Source organism: Macrobrachium nipponense, chromosome 9 (assembly GCF_015104395.2).
Source record: "Macrobrachium nipponense isolate FS-2020 chromosome 9, ASM1510439v2, whole genome shotgun sequence".
In the NCBI taxonomy this organism is placed as follows: Eukaryota; Metazoa; Arthropoda; class Malacostraca; order Decapoda; family Palaemonidae; genus Macrobrachium; species Macrobrachium nipponense.
In genome coordinates this window covers 23,932,291-23,945,947 of record NC_061110.1, presented here as the reverse complement: position 1 = coordinate 23,945,947, position 13,657 = coordinate 23,932,291, and the positions used below count along the sequence as shown (strand labels likewise).

The 13,657-nt window shown below is 46.1% G+C and overlaps 1 protein-coding gene across 2 annotated transcripts in view; it reads right to left on the bottom strand.

Annotated features, from left to right (window-relative positions):
- Positions 1–419: 419 nt before the first annotated feature.
- LOC135217932 (probable E3 ubiquitin-protein ligase HERC4) overlaps positions 420–13,657 on the bottom strand; it is a 267,751-nt gene continuing 254,513 nt past the window's right edge. For both annotated transcript variants that reach the window (XM_064254022.1, XM_064254023.1), the window contains exon 22: positions 420–2,075. In XM_064254022.1, coding sequence (XP_064110092.1) covers positions 1,914–2,075 — 162 coding nt within the window. In that variant the 3' untranslated portion in view covers positions 420–1,913. The remainder of the gene's footprint in view (positions 2,076–13,657) is intronic.

Genomic DNA, 13,657 nt, shown 5'->3' with positions numbered 1-13,657 from the left:
ACTTAAACTGGCCTTGGTCAAAAAAAGTGTACAGCTTGCAAAAGCAAAGACAACTACAAGTATTAGAATCCTAAGAAAACAGGATAGTGGGGATCAGAGCCTCAGGGTGCAGGTTGTAGGCTGAATCCAGACTTGGAGATCCCAACCAATCAAGGTTGTGCATTACTCTTGGAAATATTATCCATAAGACTAAATTAACCAGAGTAATGAACCAAAGTTCTTATTCCTCACAAGTATGACTATGCTGTTGTGGTAGATGTGCAATAAAACTGGAAACTGTCCACACTATCACAATACATATATCTTACTAGGTATCAAAAAATTTTTCTTCATACCACCATCTTTCATAATTTGGAACCTTATCTTGTTTACCTATCTCTTTTAATAAACACAAATTAGGAATAATCAAAACACAGAAGAAAATGAAGAGAACATATTCTCAATTTTTTCTAAAAATGTACAAGCAATATACAGTATACCAGTGAAAGGTTATTAACACACTATCATACATCATTACCTCATGACTATTGCTTTAACAGTCACACTATCACAATACACTTGCATAGATTAACAAACATTTATGATTAATAATGGTTTACAAATCTTCTTACAATGTTTGTATAATCAAAAGCAGTTTTTGGTTATGACCTTATTCCTATTGGAGACAATGAAATTATTGCCATTAACTCCAGATCTTATTCCATCAAGATGTTCGAATTATGCTGGAACCTTTTATAAACGTTAGACACACTTAAAACTAATAGATGATATTTACCTAACATAAGGTTTTGATACTGCCATATTACCGCACGAGTGTTTTTATAAACTTCATTAGAGAGTACGAACGACCCCTGGCAGTGCTACAGACAATGCTTAACTTCAACCCAGGAAGCTGCAGTGCCACCATAAAATCCCGTGCTCAAAGACCATTTTAATAATACATATATTTCTGTACTCTTTTCTGAAAAGTTTTCCCACATTGTTCACAATAAGCCATTCCACTATTGGAAGCTTGTTATTTTGTTATAAAGCCGCTGAACAAAACCACCAAGTCACACTCAAACTCTAACAGGGCTTTCCTCTAGAGCTTGATACTCAAATTACTGGTTCCATAAGAAGTGCATATCATCATTGATATTTTCAGTGATAATCATTGTCAATTGTATGTTGGGTTCATGCAGAACCTTTAAAGCCCATTCTAATTTTTAATCCTGTATAATGCATAATAAAACTAACGGTCAAAGATATACTAATGAAAATTCATTTAAAAGAAGAAAAAAATAAAGCAAATAAATTACCCCAACAATGAAAATAATCACTGATATACTTTCTCAAATGAAATTAAGCTTTTTTGGAGACCTATATTTCATTATAATTTTACAATAACATTCAAGACAATTTGCAAAAGCACATTAAATTTGCTTTCTTCTAGCAAACGCTCTCAAGATTGCATAAAACGCTTTTCTAAATGAAAAATATTCAAAAGATCATTAGCTGTTATAACCTAGTACGTATCAAAAACTGCTAAAGCAATTCTATGAATTACATGTTTCCATACTCAGGACAAATAAACACTATAAAAGTTAAGAGATGGAATGATATTCAATTTTTGGAAATAATTGACATTCCAAAACCAAAGTTACATTTCTCATCATAAAACTGATTCACAGTGCTATCATGACCATGCCAAAAATGTACATGAATTACTCATTTCACTACTGCTGGGCTTCACAATAAATTCCTTCAGATTTTATTTAAAATGTTAGTTTAGAATGATTAAAATATTCAAACAATGTTTTATGACTAGTGTATAAATTCTATGAAAAGTAACAACAGTAGCCCAACCTACAAAATATAAGACACTTTCTTGACAGTTATCTATATTGAACTGAGGAAGTCCATCACAAATTACACTATACAAGACCAAAGCCTTCACTCTGCTGAATGGCCTGTAGGAGTTTGTACCTCAGCTTTTCCTTGGTGTTATATACTGGAAGGTCTAGCTGAGCAATACAAGTATGGGCTACAGGCAGGTATGCATCATCAGCCGTTGACTGAACAGTTATTTTTAAAGCCTGAAAAATGAAAAAAAACAGACTAAACTGCTCGGCATCAAAACTGACCAATAAATCAAAGCATATTCTCCAAGAAAGCCCTTATATCTAAATACATCTGGTAATTGTGGTATAAATTATAGATGCACATTTTAATAATACTAACAAGAAAAAGTCTGTCACAAGTACACAATAAAACTATGCTTGATTAGGTATAAATCCGTCACCTTAATTACCAATCGGCAGAAAATAACATCTACAGCACACTAACAAATGATAATTGCAAGTTTTTTTTGCATAGGTAAGTGGAGGGAAACCACTACAACTGTATAAATAATTCCCCAAAAACAATGAAAAAAGTGGTGTCCATCAAAGATTCAGAATGAAACAGTTCAAGGCACAATCAAAATTATCAATATGAGACCCATATACAAGGGGTAGCACCTACAGTATGCCTTACAAAGAATACTTGTGGAAAATTATACTTGTGGAAAATTAATGTTTCTCTTCAATCTGAGCCCTTTAAGAATAAATGAGTCCAAGGAGCCTAGAATTCTACTCACTACTCTTTTTAAAATACTTTCGAAAAATACGAATTTATTCGCTGATTTCCAGTGTCAACTTACATGGCCACATTTAAAAGCAAGAGCATTATCCTAAGTTTTGATTCTCAACATCCATTACAGTATTTTGAGTGTGACCTTTCTAAATTAAGATTGAATAGTTTTTTGTACTTATCAAGAATATGTTTGCTATCAACACTGCAGTTTCACTTATGATCTACAGGAAAACAGTGTCTGATTAAAATTTTCGGAACATTCCCAGTTAAAGATAACTTACATTTTGTTATCTGCATAAAATGCATATGAACATCTTGAAAAGCTCAATTATCCTGGATAAGTTTACCATGTCATTCTCTAAACAAGGTGGAAGACAAGCCAAGTTATATGTGCTGAAATATTTTACAAATTATTCAATAGTCCTGCCTACAGCAGTAAAGACACTAAGCAACTAGAAAGTTACACAAATACAACCCAGAATTCTCTTATGCAGGCTATGCAAAAAGCAGCCTATTGAAATGATAGTACACCTGGTCAAATGAGAATAAAGCTAGATAAACAATGACTCGACTGAAAGGCTGTGTAGTGATGAAACAGTCCAAGGACTAATATTTCTTCTACTTCCGTAATTTTTGTAACATTCAAAATAAACATGGTAGTGCAGTCCTTGGCCACTGACACTGTGCTAAAGATATCATATCTGATGATATATATAATGACGACCATGGTATAGAAGCATTTCCCACTAATAGGAGCAATTCAAGTAAACTGTAGCTACTTCTATTACAAATCAATAAAATACCTTATCAGTGATGTTATGGATAAAATTGATTTAATTAAAATGAAGGTCATAAAGTTAAATACCCTGACTCTCATATACAACAGTTCTTTAACAATTCAATAATTAATTGACAATCATGAAGATTTTGATAAAAATGTCCTGCATTCTCTGCACACAAGGACAGTGTCTTGTAAGCTACTCGTCAAATATCCACAGTTCAAATATGTATGACCAATTCAAAGATGGAATAGACTTCCATTGTTATAGTGCTCTTTTTGTTATGAAGAATGCCAAGATCCAACAATAGATTTGATTAATTTTAAATGATCACTACAAGATTAACCCTCTTACGCTGGAGCGGTAAATAAAAAATTGTCTCCCGTATGCTGAAGGGGTTTCGGAGTGAGCGCGGAAGCGGAAAAAATATTTTTTTCAAAAAATCACAGGGCGCTTAGTTTTCAAGATTAAGAGTTCATTTTTGGCTCCTTTTTTTGTCATTGCCTGAAGTTTAGTATGCAACCATCAGAAATGAAAAAAAGTATCATTATCATATATAAATAATACGATATATGATAGCGCAAAAACAAAATTTCATATATAATTGTATTCAAATCACGCTGTGCGCAAAACGGTTAAAGGTAACAAGTTACTTTTTTTTCGTTGTAATGTACACTAAATTGCAATCATTTTGGTATATAACACATTGTAAAACGATAAAAGCAACACAGAGAAAATATTATCACAAAATTATGCATGAATTCGTAACGCGCGGACGTAAACAAATATTTTTTTCAAAAATTCACCATAAATCTAAATATTGTCCTAGAGACTTCCAATTTCTTTCAAAATGAAGACAAATGATTGAATATTACTATACTGTAAGAGTATTAGCTTACAATTGCAGTTTTCGACCATATCTGACGAGTTAAAGTTGACCGAATGTCAAATTTTTTTATATACAGTTACCATCCGAGTTACGACCTAGATCCGTTCCGACCAACAGGTCGTATGTCAGAATGGTCGTTAGTCGAAAATACCAGCCAAAATGGCCAAACACGTGGATTTATAAAGTACTCGGTTAAAGTGAAGAAGTTATACTGTACTCGAGGACATATGATATGAATGTGTTTGCATTTTTAAGTAACTTTTCTGTTGAATAATATTATTGTGTATATATACAGCTGTTTATTTATCATTTTTATGCCTTTTAGTTTCACTTTTATAATTTTATCATATATTTGTTGAATAATATTACTGTACATATGTATATACAAGCTGTTTATTTATAATTTTTATGCTTTTTAGTTTCACTTTTATCATACTTTTTCTGTTGAATAATATTACTGTTGTACTATACGTACAAGCTGTTTATGTATTTATCATTTTTATGCCTTTTAGTTTCACTTTTATCATTTTATCATAGAGATATTTTTAATATTTACTGTAGGTGCAATGTATTTAGCTTTTTTTTTCAGTTGCTTAGTTGATATACTACGTACATACATCTTAATATAATATGGTTTTAGAAATAAAATATTTATTACTGCAGTTGAATTTATTATACAAAAATACAAATGAAGATCAAAATACGAAAATAGAAAAGTTACAGTTCAAAAATAGAACATACAGTACTGTAGTACAAAATAGAAAATACATATGCATGTAAAAAAATAAGCAAAACAACACTCAAAAATGACAATTTGTCGAAAATTGCATTTTTCTAACTATACAACCTGAGGTCCTTTAACAATAGGAAGTAGCTAGCAGCTGGAACGGTCGTAAGCTTCGAACAAGGAGAACGGTAGTTAACTGCTTGTACGATCGTCGCCGCGCGGGGAGGTAAACAAATCACTTTTGCTTTGGCCCATGCAAAATACGCAGAGTGAGGGGTGGCATGAGGAGGGACTTTATGTTAAAGGACCTCAGGTTTGTATAGTTAGGAAAAATGCAATTTTCGACAAATTGTCATTTGTTCGATACGTAATACAAACCATCGGTCCTTTAACAATAGGAAGACTCACTTCTTGGTGGGTGGAATCTGCGTCTTTTGATGAACAGACTGGTGTTCGCCATCCCTGGAATGCTCCCTGGTCGTAAGAGCGAGGGAGGGATCCAAGCCTATGCTGTCCGATTGATCGGGTGTGCACAGCAGGATCAATGGTCAGACCTCTGGGCCGAGTACTAAGAGAGAGGCAAGCGTATCTCTTCGTACCAGCATTGTAAGAACTTTTTCCTTACAGAGCAAATGTAAAGTAATGGTTTGTCTCATGTTGGCCTCCACTTTCTCCCCCTTGTTGGAGAAAGTGGTGGATATTTACTCCTATCTCTAGTTAAAGAGATAGGATGGAGCTCTGTTTGAATAGCTTACCTGCATCGGACTCCTATCCAGCAAGGTAACGACCGTATCCCTCTGCCCACAGGTAGAGGTAGAAAAAGATGGTGAAGAGAAGCCAGTCACTCTCTCATTCACGCATTCATTCTCCCAGTCATACCAGGAATCGATGCTGTTCTGCCTGCTCGGGTGCTGTAAGCTTACACAACGTGTTGAGCAGCCACCACAGGTCCCAAGGAAAAAGTATCCAAGGACTTGTGGGCAATATCCCGAAGGTAGAAGGACGTGAAGGTGGTCTGGTTGGCCCAGACACCTGCCTTCAGGACCCTGCGCCACGGAGAAGTTCTTACGGAACGCTAAGGAGGGTCCGATACCTCTGACTTCGTGGGCTCTCGGACGGAGCGTACGGATGTCGTCGCTACCATCAGCTTCGTACGCTCTCCTGATCACCTCACGTAGCCAGAAAGAAAGCGTGTTCTTGGAGACTTCTTTCTTGGTGACCCCAGGGCTAACGAAGAGGCGTCGACACTCAGGCCTGAGATGTCGAGTTCTCTTCAGATAGCGCCGTAGCGCCCTCACAGGACAAAGCAGCATCTCATCCGCATCGTTATCTGTAAAGTCCAGCAGGGAGGGGATCGTGAAAGACTCGAACCTGTCGTCAGGGATCGACGGATTCTGAGTCTTAGCTACGAAGTTCGGGACGAAATCGAGCGTCACAGATCCCCAGCCTCTGGTATGTTTAACATCATAAGAAAGGCCATGTAGTTCCCCACTCTCTTGCCGATGCCAGGGCCAGCAAGAAGAGGGTCTTGAGGGTCAGATCCCTGTCTGACGACTCTCGGAGTGGCTCGAACGGTGCTCGAGTCAGACTCCTAAGGACGAGAGTCACGTCCCACAGAGGGGGCCTGAGTTCCTGGGTGGGCAGGACCTTTCGAAGCTCCTCATTAGCAAGGATATCTCGAACGAATTCGTGAGTCCAGTCCCCTCAGTTTTGGGGACGAGAGCCAGAGCGGGCTCTATATCCCTTAACTGTGGGTACTGAGAGGAGCTTCTCTCGGCGAAGAAACACGAGGAAATCCGCTACCTGCTGAAGAGTGGACTCTGAGAGGAGACAAACCCTGTCTACGACACCAACCACAGAAGACGGCCCACTTCCCCTGGTACACAGCTGCAGAGGACTGTCTGACGTGTCCAGCCATCTCTGTTGCTGCGCTACGAGAAAAGCCTCTCGTCGCAAGAGATGGTGGATAACAGCCAGCCGTGAAGTTGAAGGGACTGGACTGCGCGGTGGTACCGTTCTACGTGTGGCTGGGCTAGAAGGTTGTGCCAGTTGGGTACTCTCTCGGTGCGTCTGCAAGAAGAGCCAACAGGTCCGGATACCAAACGGCTTGAGGCGTTTGGGAGCCACCAGGATCATTCTGAGATTGGGAGTGACCAGCGCTCGACTGATCACTTTCCGAATCAGACAGAAGGGAGGAAAGGCGTAAGCGAAGAGGTTGTCCCAGGGGTGTTGGAGAGCGTCCTCTGCAGCTGCCATGGGTCCGGCACGGCCGAGAAGAACACCTGGATCTTCCTGTTGTGCCGGGTGGCGAACAGGTCTACGACCGGTCGCCCCCACAGGTTGAAGAGCCTTTTTCCTCCGCCACATTCTTGGTGTAGAGACCATTCGGTCCCTATCACCTGATCCCGACGGCTGAGCTTGTCCGCTACTACATTCCTCTTGCCTGGAATGTAGCGTGCTGACAGCTCTATCGAGTGAGCCGTGGCCCACTCGTGCACCTGCACCGTCAACTGATGGAGCGGAAGAGACCACTAGCCCCCCCTGCTTGTTGACATATGCCACTACTGTGGTGTTGTCGCACAATCAACACCACTGAGTGTCCCACCAAGCGGTCCCGAAACTCTTGGAGAGCGTTGAACGCCGCCTTGAGTTCCAGGACATTGATGTGAAGGTGCTTATCTCGTGATGGTCCCACACACTGCAGTCAGCAACTCCTCCAGGTGTGCGCACCATCCCTCGGTCGATGCGTCTGAGAAACAGAAGCATCTCCGGGGGGGGGAGTGCGTATGGGCACTCCTCTTAAGAGGTTCTTGTCGTCGAGCCACCAGGCTAGGTCCTGCCTCACCTTGTCCGTGATAGCCACGGGAAAGTAAGGAGGATCCTTGGCCTGAGACCAACTCTCCCTTAGCCTCACTGGAGAGACCGCAGGTGAAGACGCCCGTGAGGGACTAACTTCTCGAGTGACGACAGATGGCCGATCAGACTTGCCATTGCTGTGCTGCTGTTCCTGCCGCGACAGGAAACCGGCGGGCTGCCCTCCCTGAATTTGCTGATACGCAAGTCTGCGGGAAAGACTTGCCCTGCTACCGTATCTATCAGCATACCCAGGTACTTCATCTTCTGCTTGGGTGGGCGAGATCGGACTTCTCGTAGTTTATCACGATCCCCAGATCGCGACAAAACTTGAGGAGTCGATCTCTGTCCTGTAGCAACTCGCGAGCGGGAGCTCGCCAGGACCAGCCAATCGTCGAGATACCTCAGAAGACGTATCCCAAGTTCGAATGGGCCCAAGCCGACACCAGAGTGAACACTCGCGTGAACACCTGTGGGGCGGTTGAGAGACCGAAACAAAGTGCCCTGAATTGGTACACCGTCCCGTCGAAGATGAAGCGGAGGTACTTTCTGGAGGACTGATGGAGGGTATTTGAAAATACGCGTCCTTCAGGTCCACCGAAAGCATGAAATCGTTCCCCCTGATCGAGTCGAGCACTGAGCGTGCCGACTCCATCGTGAACCGCGTCGTGGCGAACGAGCGGTTCAGGGGAGAGAGGTCTATCACCGGGCGCCAGCCCCCCGATGCCTTTCTCCACTAGGAAGAGGCGGCTGTAGAAGCCTGGTGACTGGTCCTCCACGATTTCTACAGCTCGTTTCGCCAGCATGGTCTTGATCTCCTGTCGAAGAGCGTTGTCCTTTGCTGATCCCCGGACATAGGTCTGTAGATGGACCCGGTTTGGAGATGAGGGGGGGCCGAGACTCGAAGGGTAGTAGATATCCCTCCCGAAGGACGTCTACATACCAGTTCTCGGCGCCGTAGTGCTGCCAAGTCGCCCAATGGCTCGCCAGGCACCCCCCCACTTCCGGCAGCAGGTGAGGGGGAACGCCGTCCCTAGCGTTTCCCTCCTCGTTTCGACTTCTTCCCAACAACCTCCTCGGGGAAAGGAGGGCTGGGTGGGAGGAGGGCTGGTTGCGGCCTCCTCTCGCAGAAGTCGAAAACAAACTGGAGTCTTCACACGGGGTTTGGTGGACGGTGCAACCGTCTTCGCCGCCGTGGAAGCGCTAGCCAAGCTCTTTGGTTTGGCCCGCAGTTACTCGAGGTTGCCCAGAAACCTTCGAGACTGCCTGGTGAACTAAGCGGTTCACTCTCGTCAGTGCGCCGCCGTTCCACCGCAGCGTCCACCATCTCTCCAGGAAAGAGAGCTGGGGAACTCCTAAGAGGTCCATTTCTTAGCCCGAGTGCCGCCCTCACGCCCAGCCCCCTTGGTCACTCGGGTAAGGACTGCGTCCCTACGCCGAAGAACCAAGTTGGCCCACAGGTTAGCAGTCTGATGGGCGAGTAAGAGATTGCTCTTCCTCCAGACTGGCACAGTCTCCTAAAAGAAGCGTCGTCTTCGAGAGCAGAACTCCCGGAGCGGCGCGTACCTTGGATATTGTGAGGGACCACAAATCCAACCAGGAAAACTGCCTGGAATGCTGCCATAGCGGTAGATTCCAGGGCAAGTGCCTCCTGCTGCGAGAACCATAGGTTCTCCGACAGGAGCTGCTGCAGGGACACACCTGGAGTCAGCCTCGCTAACTCCGGGTTAACCTGTTTCTTTTTCGGCAGTATCGGGTCTTCTGATGGCACGTAGAAACGCCTCTGCCGCTGTAGAGGAGGAGGAAGCAGCTTAGAGGACCGTCCGGATTTTAGCGAGTCCTCCCGTCCTGAGACGAGATTCTCCACCTGATCCAGGACTGAGTCCGCAAGCTCTGATCGTGGCAACCCCATCATCATTTTGGGCTCCCTCTTGGGGACCCCAAAATGGACTCGAGCCGGGACGTGGGCTCCGATGGTGGTAGCGGCGATCCTTCCGCGAGGCCAATTATGCAGACGCATCAGCTTAATGACTTCCGCGAAGTTCCTCTGTATCTCGGGCGTCACAGCGTCTTGGAGTAGGACCGTCCAGTCCCTCCAACAAGAGCATATCCCTCGATACTCCTCCTTCAGAAGGAGGAACAGCGACAGACCCTGCACGGTCGCCTCCAACTACTTGCGCGTACGTCCTGGTCGGTCCTAAGACCGTGCCTGAGCCGTACGGCGTCATAGCCGGGTCACGAGCGGCGCACCTCTCGTGATCGCTCCTTGGTACCTCGCTCCTCCCGGTATAGCCCGAGGAGGTTGAAGGTATAGGAGAGGCAGACCTGACGCTCCCCCCACGCTCGCTGGCAGGACCAGCGTGCGTAGAGGGCTGCTGCCGATCGTCAACCCGCGGTGACGGTCTAGCAGTAGGCCTAGCGTCGCCGCTCGCCTGGGGCGATTGGCTCGGGCTGAGAACGTCGAGGACCGCTCTCTAGCGTCAGGCGAGCTGCCGCTGGTCACCGTCTCCGCCCGGTCCCATCGGGAGCGGCGGTACGGGTGACCTGCTAGGCTCCCTTTCGCGTCGAGACCGGCCAGCGTCCTCTCGGCGCGTCAAACCGCTGGTACCAGCCGTGGCTGGTACCGGCGGCCGTGGGGACTCCTTCCTCGCCTCAACCCGTGGCCGGTCAGTGACCGTCACGTCAGCCCGAGCAGCCGTTGGTCGCTGCGATGAGCGTCACTGGCCTGGCGAGAGTCGTGTGCACGACTCTCGCCAGTCTTCTGCTCCGTGCCGCTGTCTTGACGGCGAGCGAGCTCGGTCGTCGAAACTTTGGCTGGACGGTCCTCTTTAGAAGAGCGTCCACTCGGTGCTTCTCGCGAACGAGAAGCAGCCGAGACGGAACCTGGTTTAGCGGCAGAACCACTAGCACCAGGTGAGGACGCACCAGCCGAGGCTGATGCACCTCTGGTCCCCGTCGACTTCTTCTTTGCAGAAGAAGCGAACGGCCCCGACGCACCCGAAGGAACAGGAGGACCAGCAGAAGAGCTCCCCAGCTCGCCTGAGCGAGCCGGGCCCTTAGAAGATCCCGAAGGAGTCTTCTTAGGGGGGGAGGAGGCCAACCTTCTTCTTCTTCGGCTGGTTTGGCCTTAGAAGTCGAAGGGGAAGGAGAGGCAGCAGACGACGAAGAAGACGATGAAGACGATGACGACACCTTCTTCCTCTTCCTCTTCTTCTTCGCCAGGCTCCGCAGGACAGACGTCAGGTCTTCCATCCAGGAGGGAGCCGGGGCCAGTTAGCCGAAGCAACAGGGCCCGACTGCACCTGTCCGGAAGGACCTGAGACTGTTACAGCAACACCAGCAGCGGGAACGGCAGGAAACAGGTCCGGGAACAGCAGGAACAGCAGGAACATCTGAAAGGTAATGTGTACCTGAAAGGGAAAGAGTCGCTGGAGCGGCCACAGGTACGGCAGGCACGGCAGGTACTACGGGAGAGCCAGGCGTCCTGTCGACAGTCATCGTCATCCGTGGCACTGGCGGCAGGTCCAGGGGGGTACTCTTGGGGCAGCGGAAGTCCGGGGTCGGCAAAGGAAAAAATCCAGGTGGTGGTGGCATCGTCCTCTTTGGAACGGCGGCAATTGGTTTTTGTACTGCCACCGTGGGTGCACCGACATTATATGAGGCGTATATACAAGATGTGGTGGCATCTCCATACGCAGGGGTAGTTAATGTGGTCGTCGTGGTGGTCACCGCACCATGAGTGACCACGGCCGACCCGCCAACCGCTGTAGCAACCCCTGGATGCTGGGCACTCCCTGCAGTCCCAGCGACTCCCACACCTGTCCCAAGTCGTCCTTCGCTGCTGGCACACCTGCGGAAGCAACAGTCGGGTTAATAGGAGGGGCTTCCCCGCGCCTGGGGGGCGAAATACCCCCCCAGAGCGGACAGAAGACCCCGAATACAACTGTACGTCCGGGTAGCGGGCGCCCTCCTCCACACTCGACGGATCGAGAGAGGAAAAGGGACTCCGCTACCCCCCCCGCAGGGGAAGGAAGCGCAAACCGTGGGGCTGGCCGGGAGGCAGGAAAGAGGACGAAGTGTCCGTCACCAAAGGAGTCACTGGACTTTCGATGACTTCTTGGCCGGCCTAAGTCTCTTCCTGCCCTCGTACAGCACCCACTGCGCCTCGGACCAATTCATACAAACCATACATGGCTCGTTGCGAGAGCACTCTCGCCCTCGACAACGAGAACAAACCTCGTGGGGGTCCACCTCCACAAAAGACCTGAACCCCCCACATTTACGTCCCTCCAGCCCGACACACTCTACGGGCGACTGGAGGGCGCGGTGTGGAAATCTCAATCTCCTCTAATTCACTCATTGCACATCAATTGAATAGAGAAAAAAGTACTTACAATCACTCCTGATATACAGGAAAGAGAAACAAATACTCAAAGATGAAGCAAACGACAAGCGGGCAGAGCGATGGCGAACACGTCCTTCCCACACACGGCCGAAAGCAAAAGTGGTTTGTTTACCTCCCAGTCGCGCGGCGCGCGACGATCGGACAAGCAGTTAACTACCGTTCTCCCCTTGTTCGAAGCTTACGACCGTTCCAGCTGCTAGCTACTTCCTATTGTTAAAGGACGATGGTTGTATACGTATCGGAACAATTAATGTTCACTGGTGCTTGGTTCGACGTCATCAACACTTTCTTCATACGCACGGTCGAAAGAAAGATCAGCTGTTAAGTCAGGCGAGGCAGGGATGGGGAAGGGGTGGTTTACTGCGCTGGCCGCCCGATGTAGGGGAGGGGTCGGCTTCGATGCTGGATGAGGCGGGCTTTTGTGTTCGTTTGACAAAACATGCTAAGTGTCGTTTGGATCTTCTGCTTTTTCTTTCATCGTAGATTTCTTTGTATGGCCTCATTACTTCTTGCATAGATCTCTCTATCCGGGCAAACCGTTCAACATTCGGATCCATTCCTTCCAATTTATGCAGCATTGTATTAAGCATTTGTATGGCTTCCGATAATCCCTTTATCAGTAAACTTTATCGGTCGGGCTCCTCCTCTTCTACAACTTCCTTTTCTTCCTCTCTTCTTTCTTCTTCAGCTTTCCTTTTCTTCTTCTTCATTGCTAACAGTTCTTCATTTGTTAATTCCTCAGGTTCTTCACTTATCAGTTCTTCAATTTCTTCTTCATCACATCCTAACTCAAGTCTGGGATGCTGTGCTGCCGCGCCGTCGTAACTGTCATACCGCGCCGCACGCACTACGCTACCGCGCTGCCAAACAGTAAACGCCGCCAAATATAAAAAAAAAATAGACCCCTGTCGGACCACTGTCGTAAGTACGGGTGGACGTAACTCGCGCAGGTCGTAACTCGGATGGTAACTGTATATATTTTATATGCAATTATTTCGGAAATAAGAAAAGCTACAACCTTCAAATATTTTTCGTTTTATTCTACATAAAATTGCGCACATTTTCATATATAAAACTCTATGAAATGCCTAATATGAAACGGAGCAAATATTCCGAGAATGGGACGTACGCATTTCGGAGATTTGTGGCGGAGAATCCGTGCGCGGAGGGAAGGAAAGATTTTTTTTTTTTAAATTAAAAAAAACACCATAAATCTAAATATTTTGCTAGAGACTTCGAATTTGTTTCAGATGAAGATAAATGACTGATATTACTAGATGTAAGAGTTTTAGCTTACAATTGTGTTTTTCGACCATTTCGGTAGAGTCAAAGTTGATACCGAACGTGGTTTTTTTTTTTTCTATTTATCGTGATTTATATGCAAATATTTC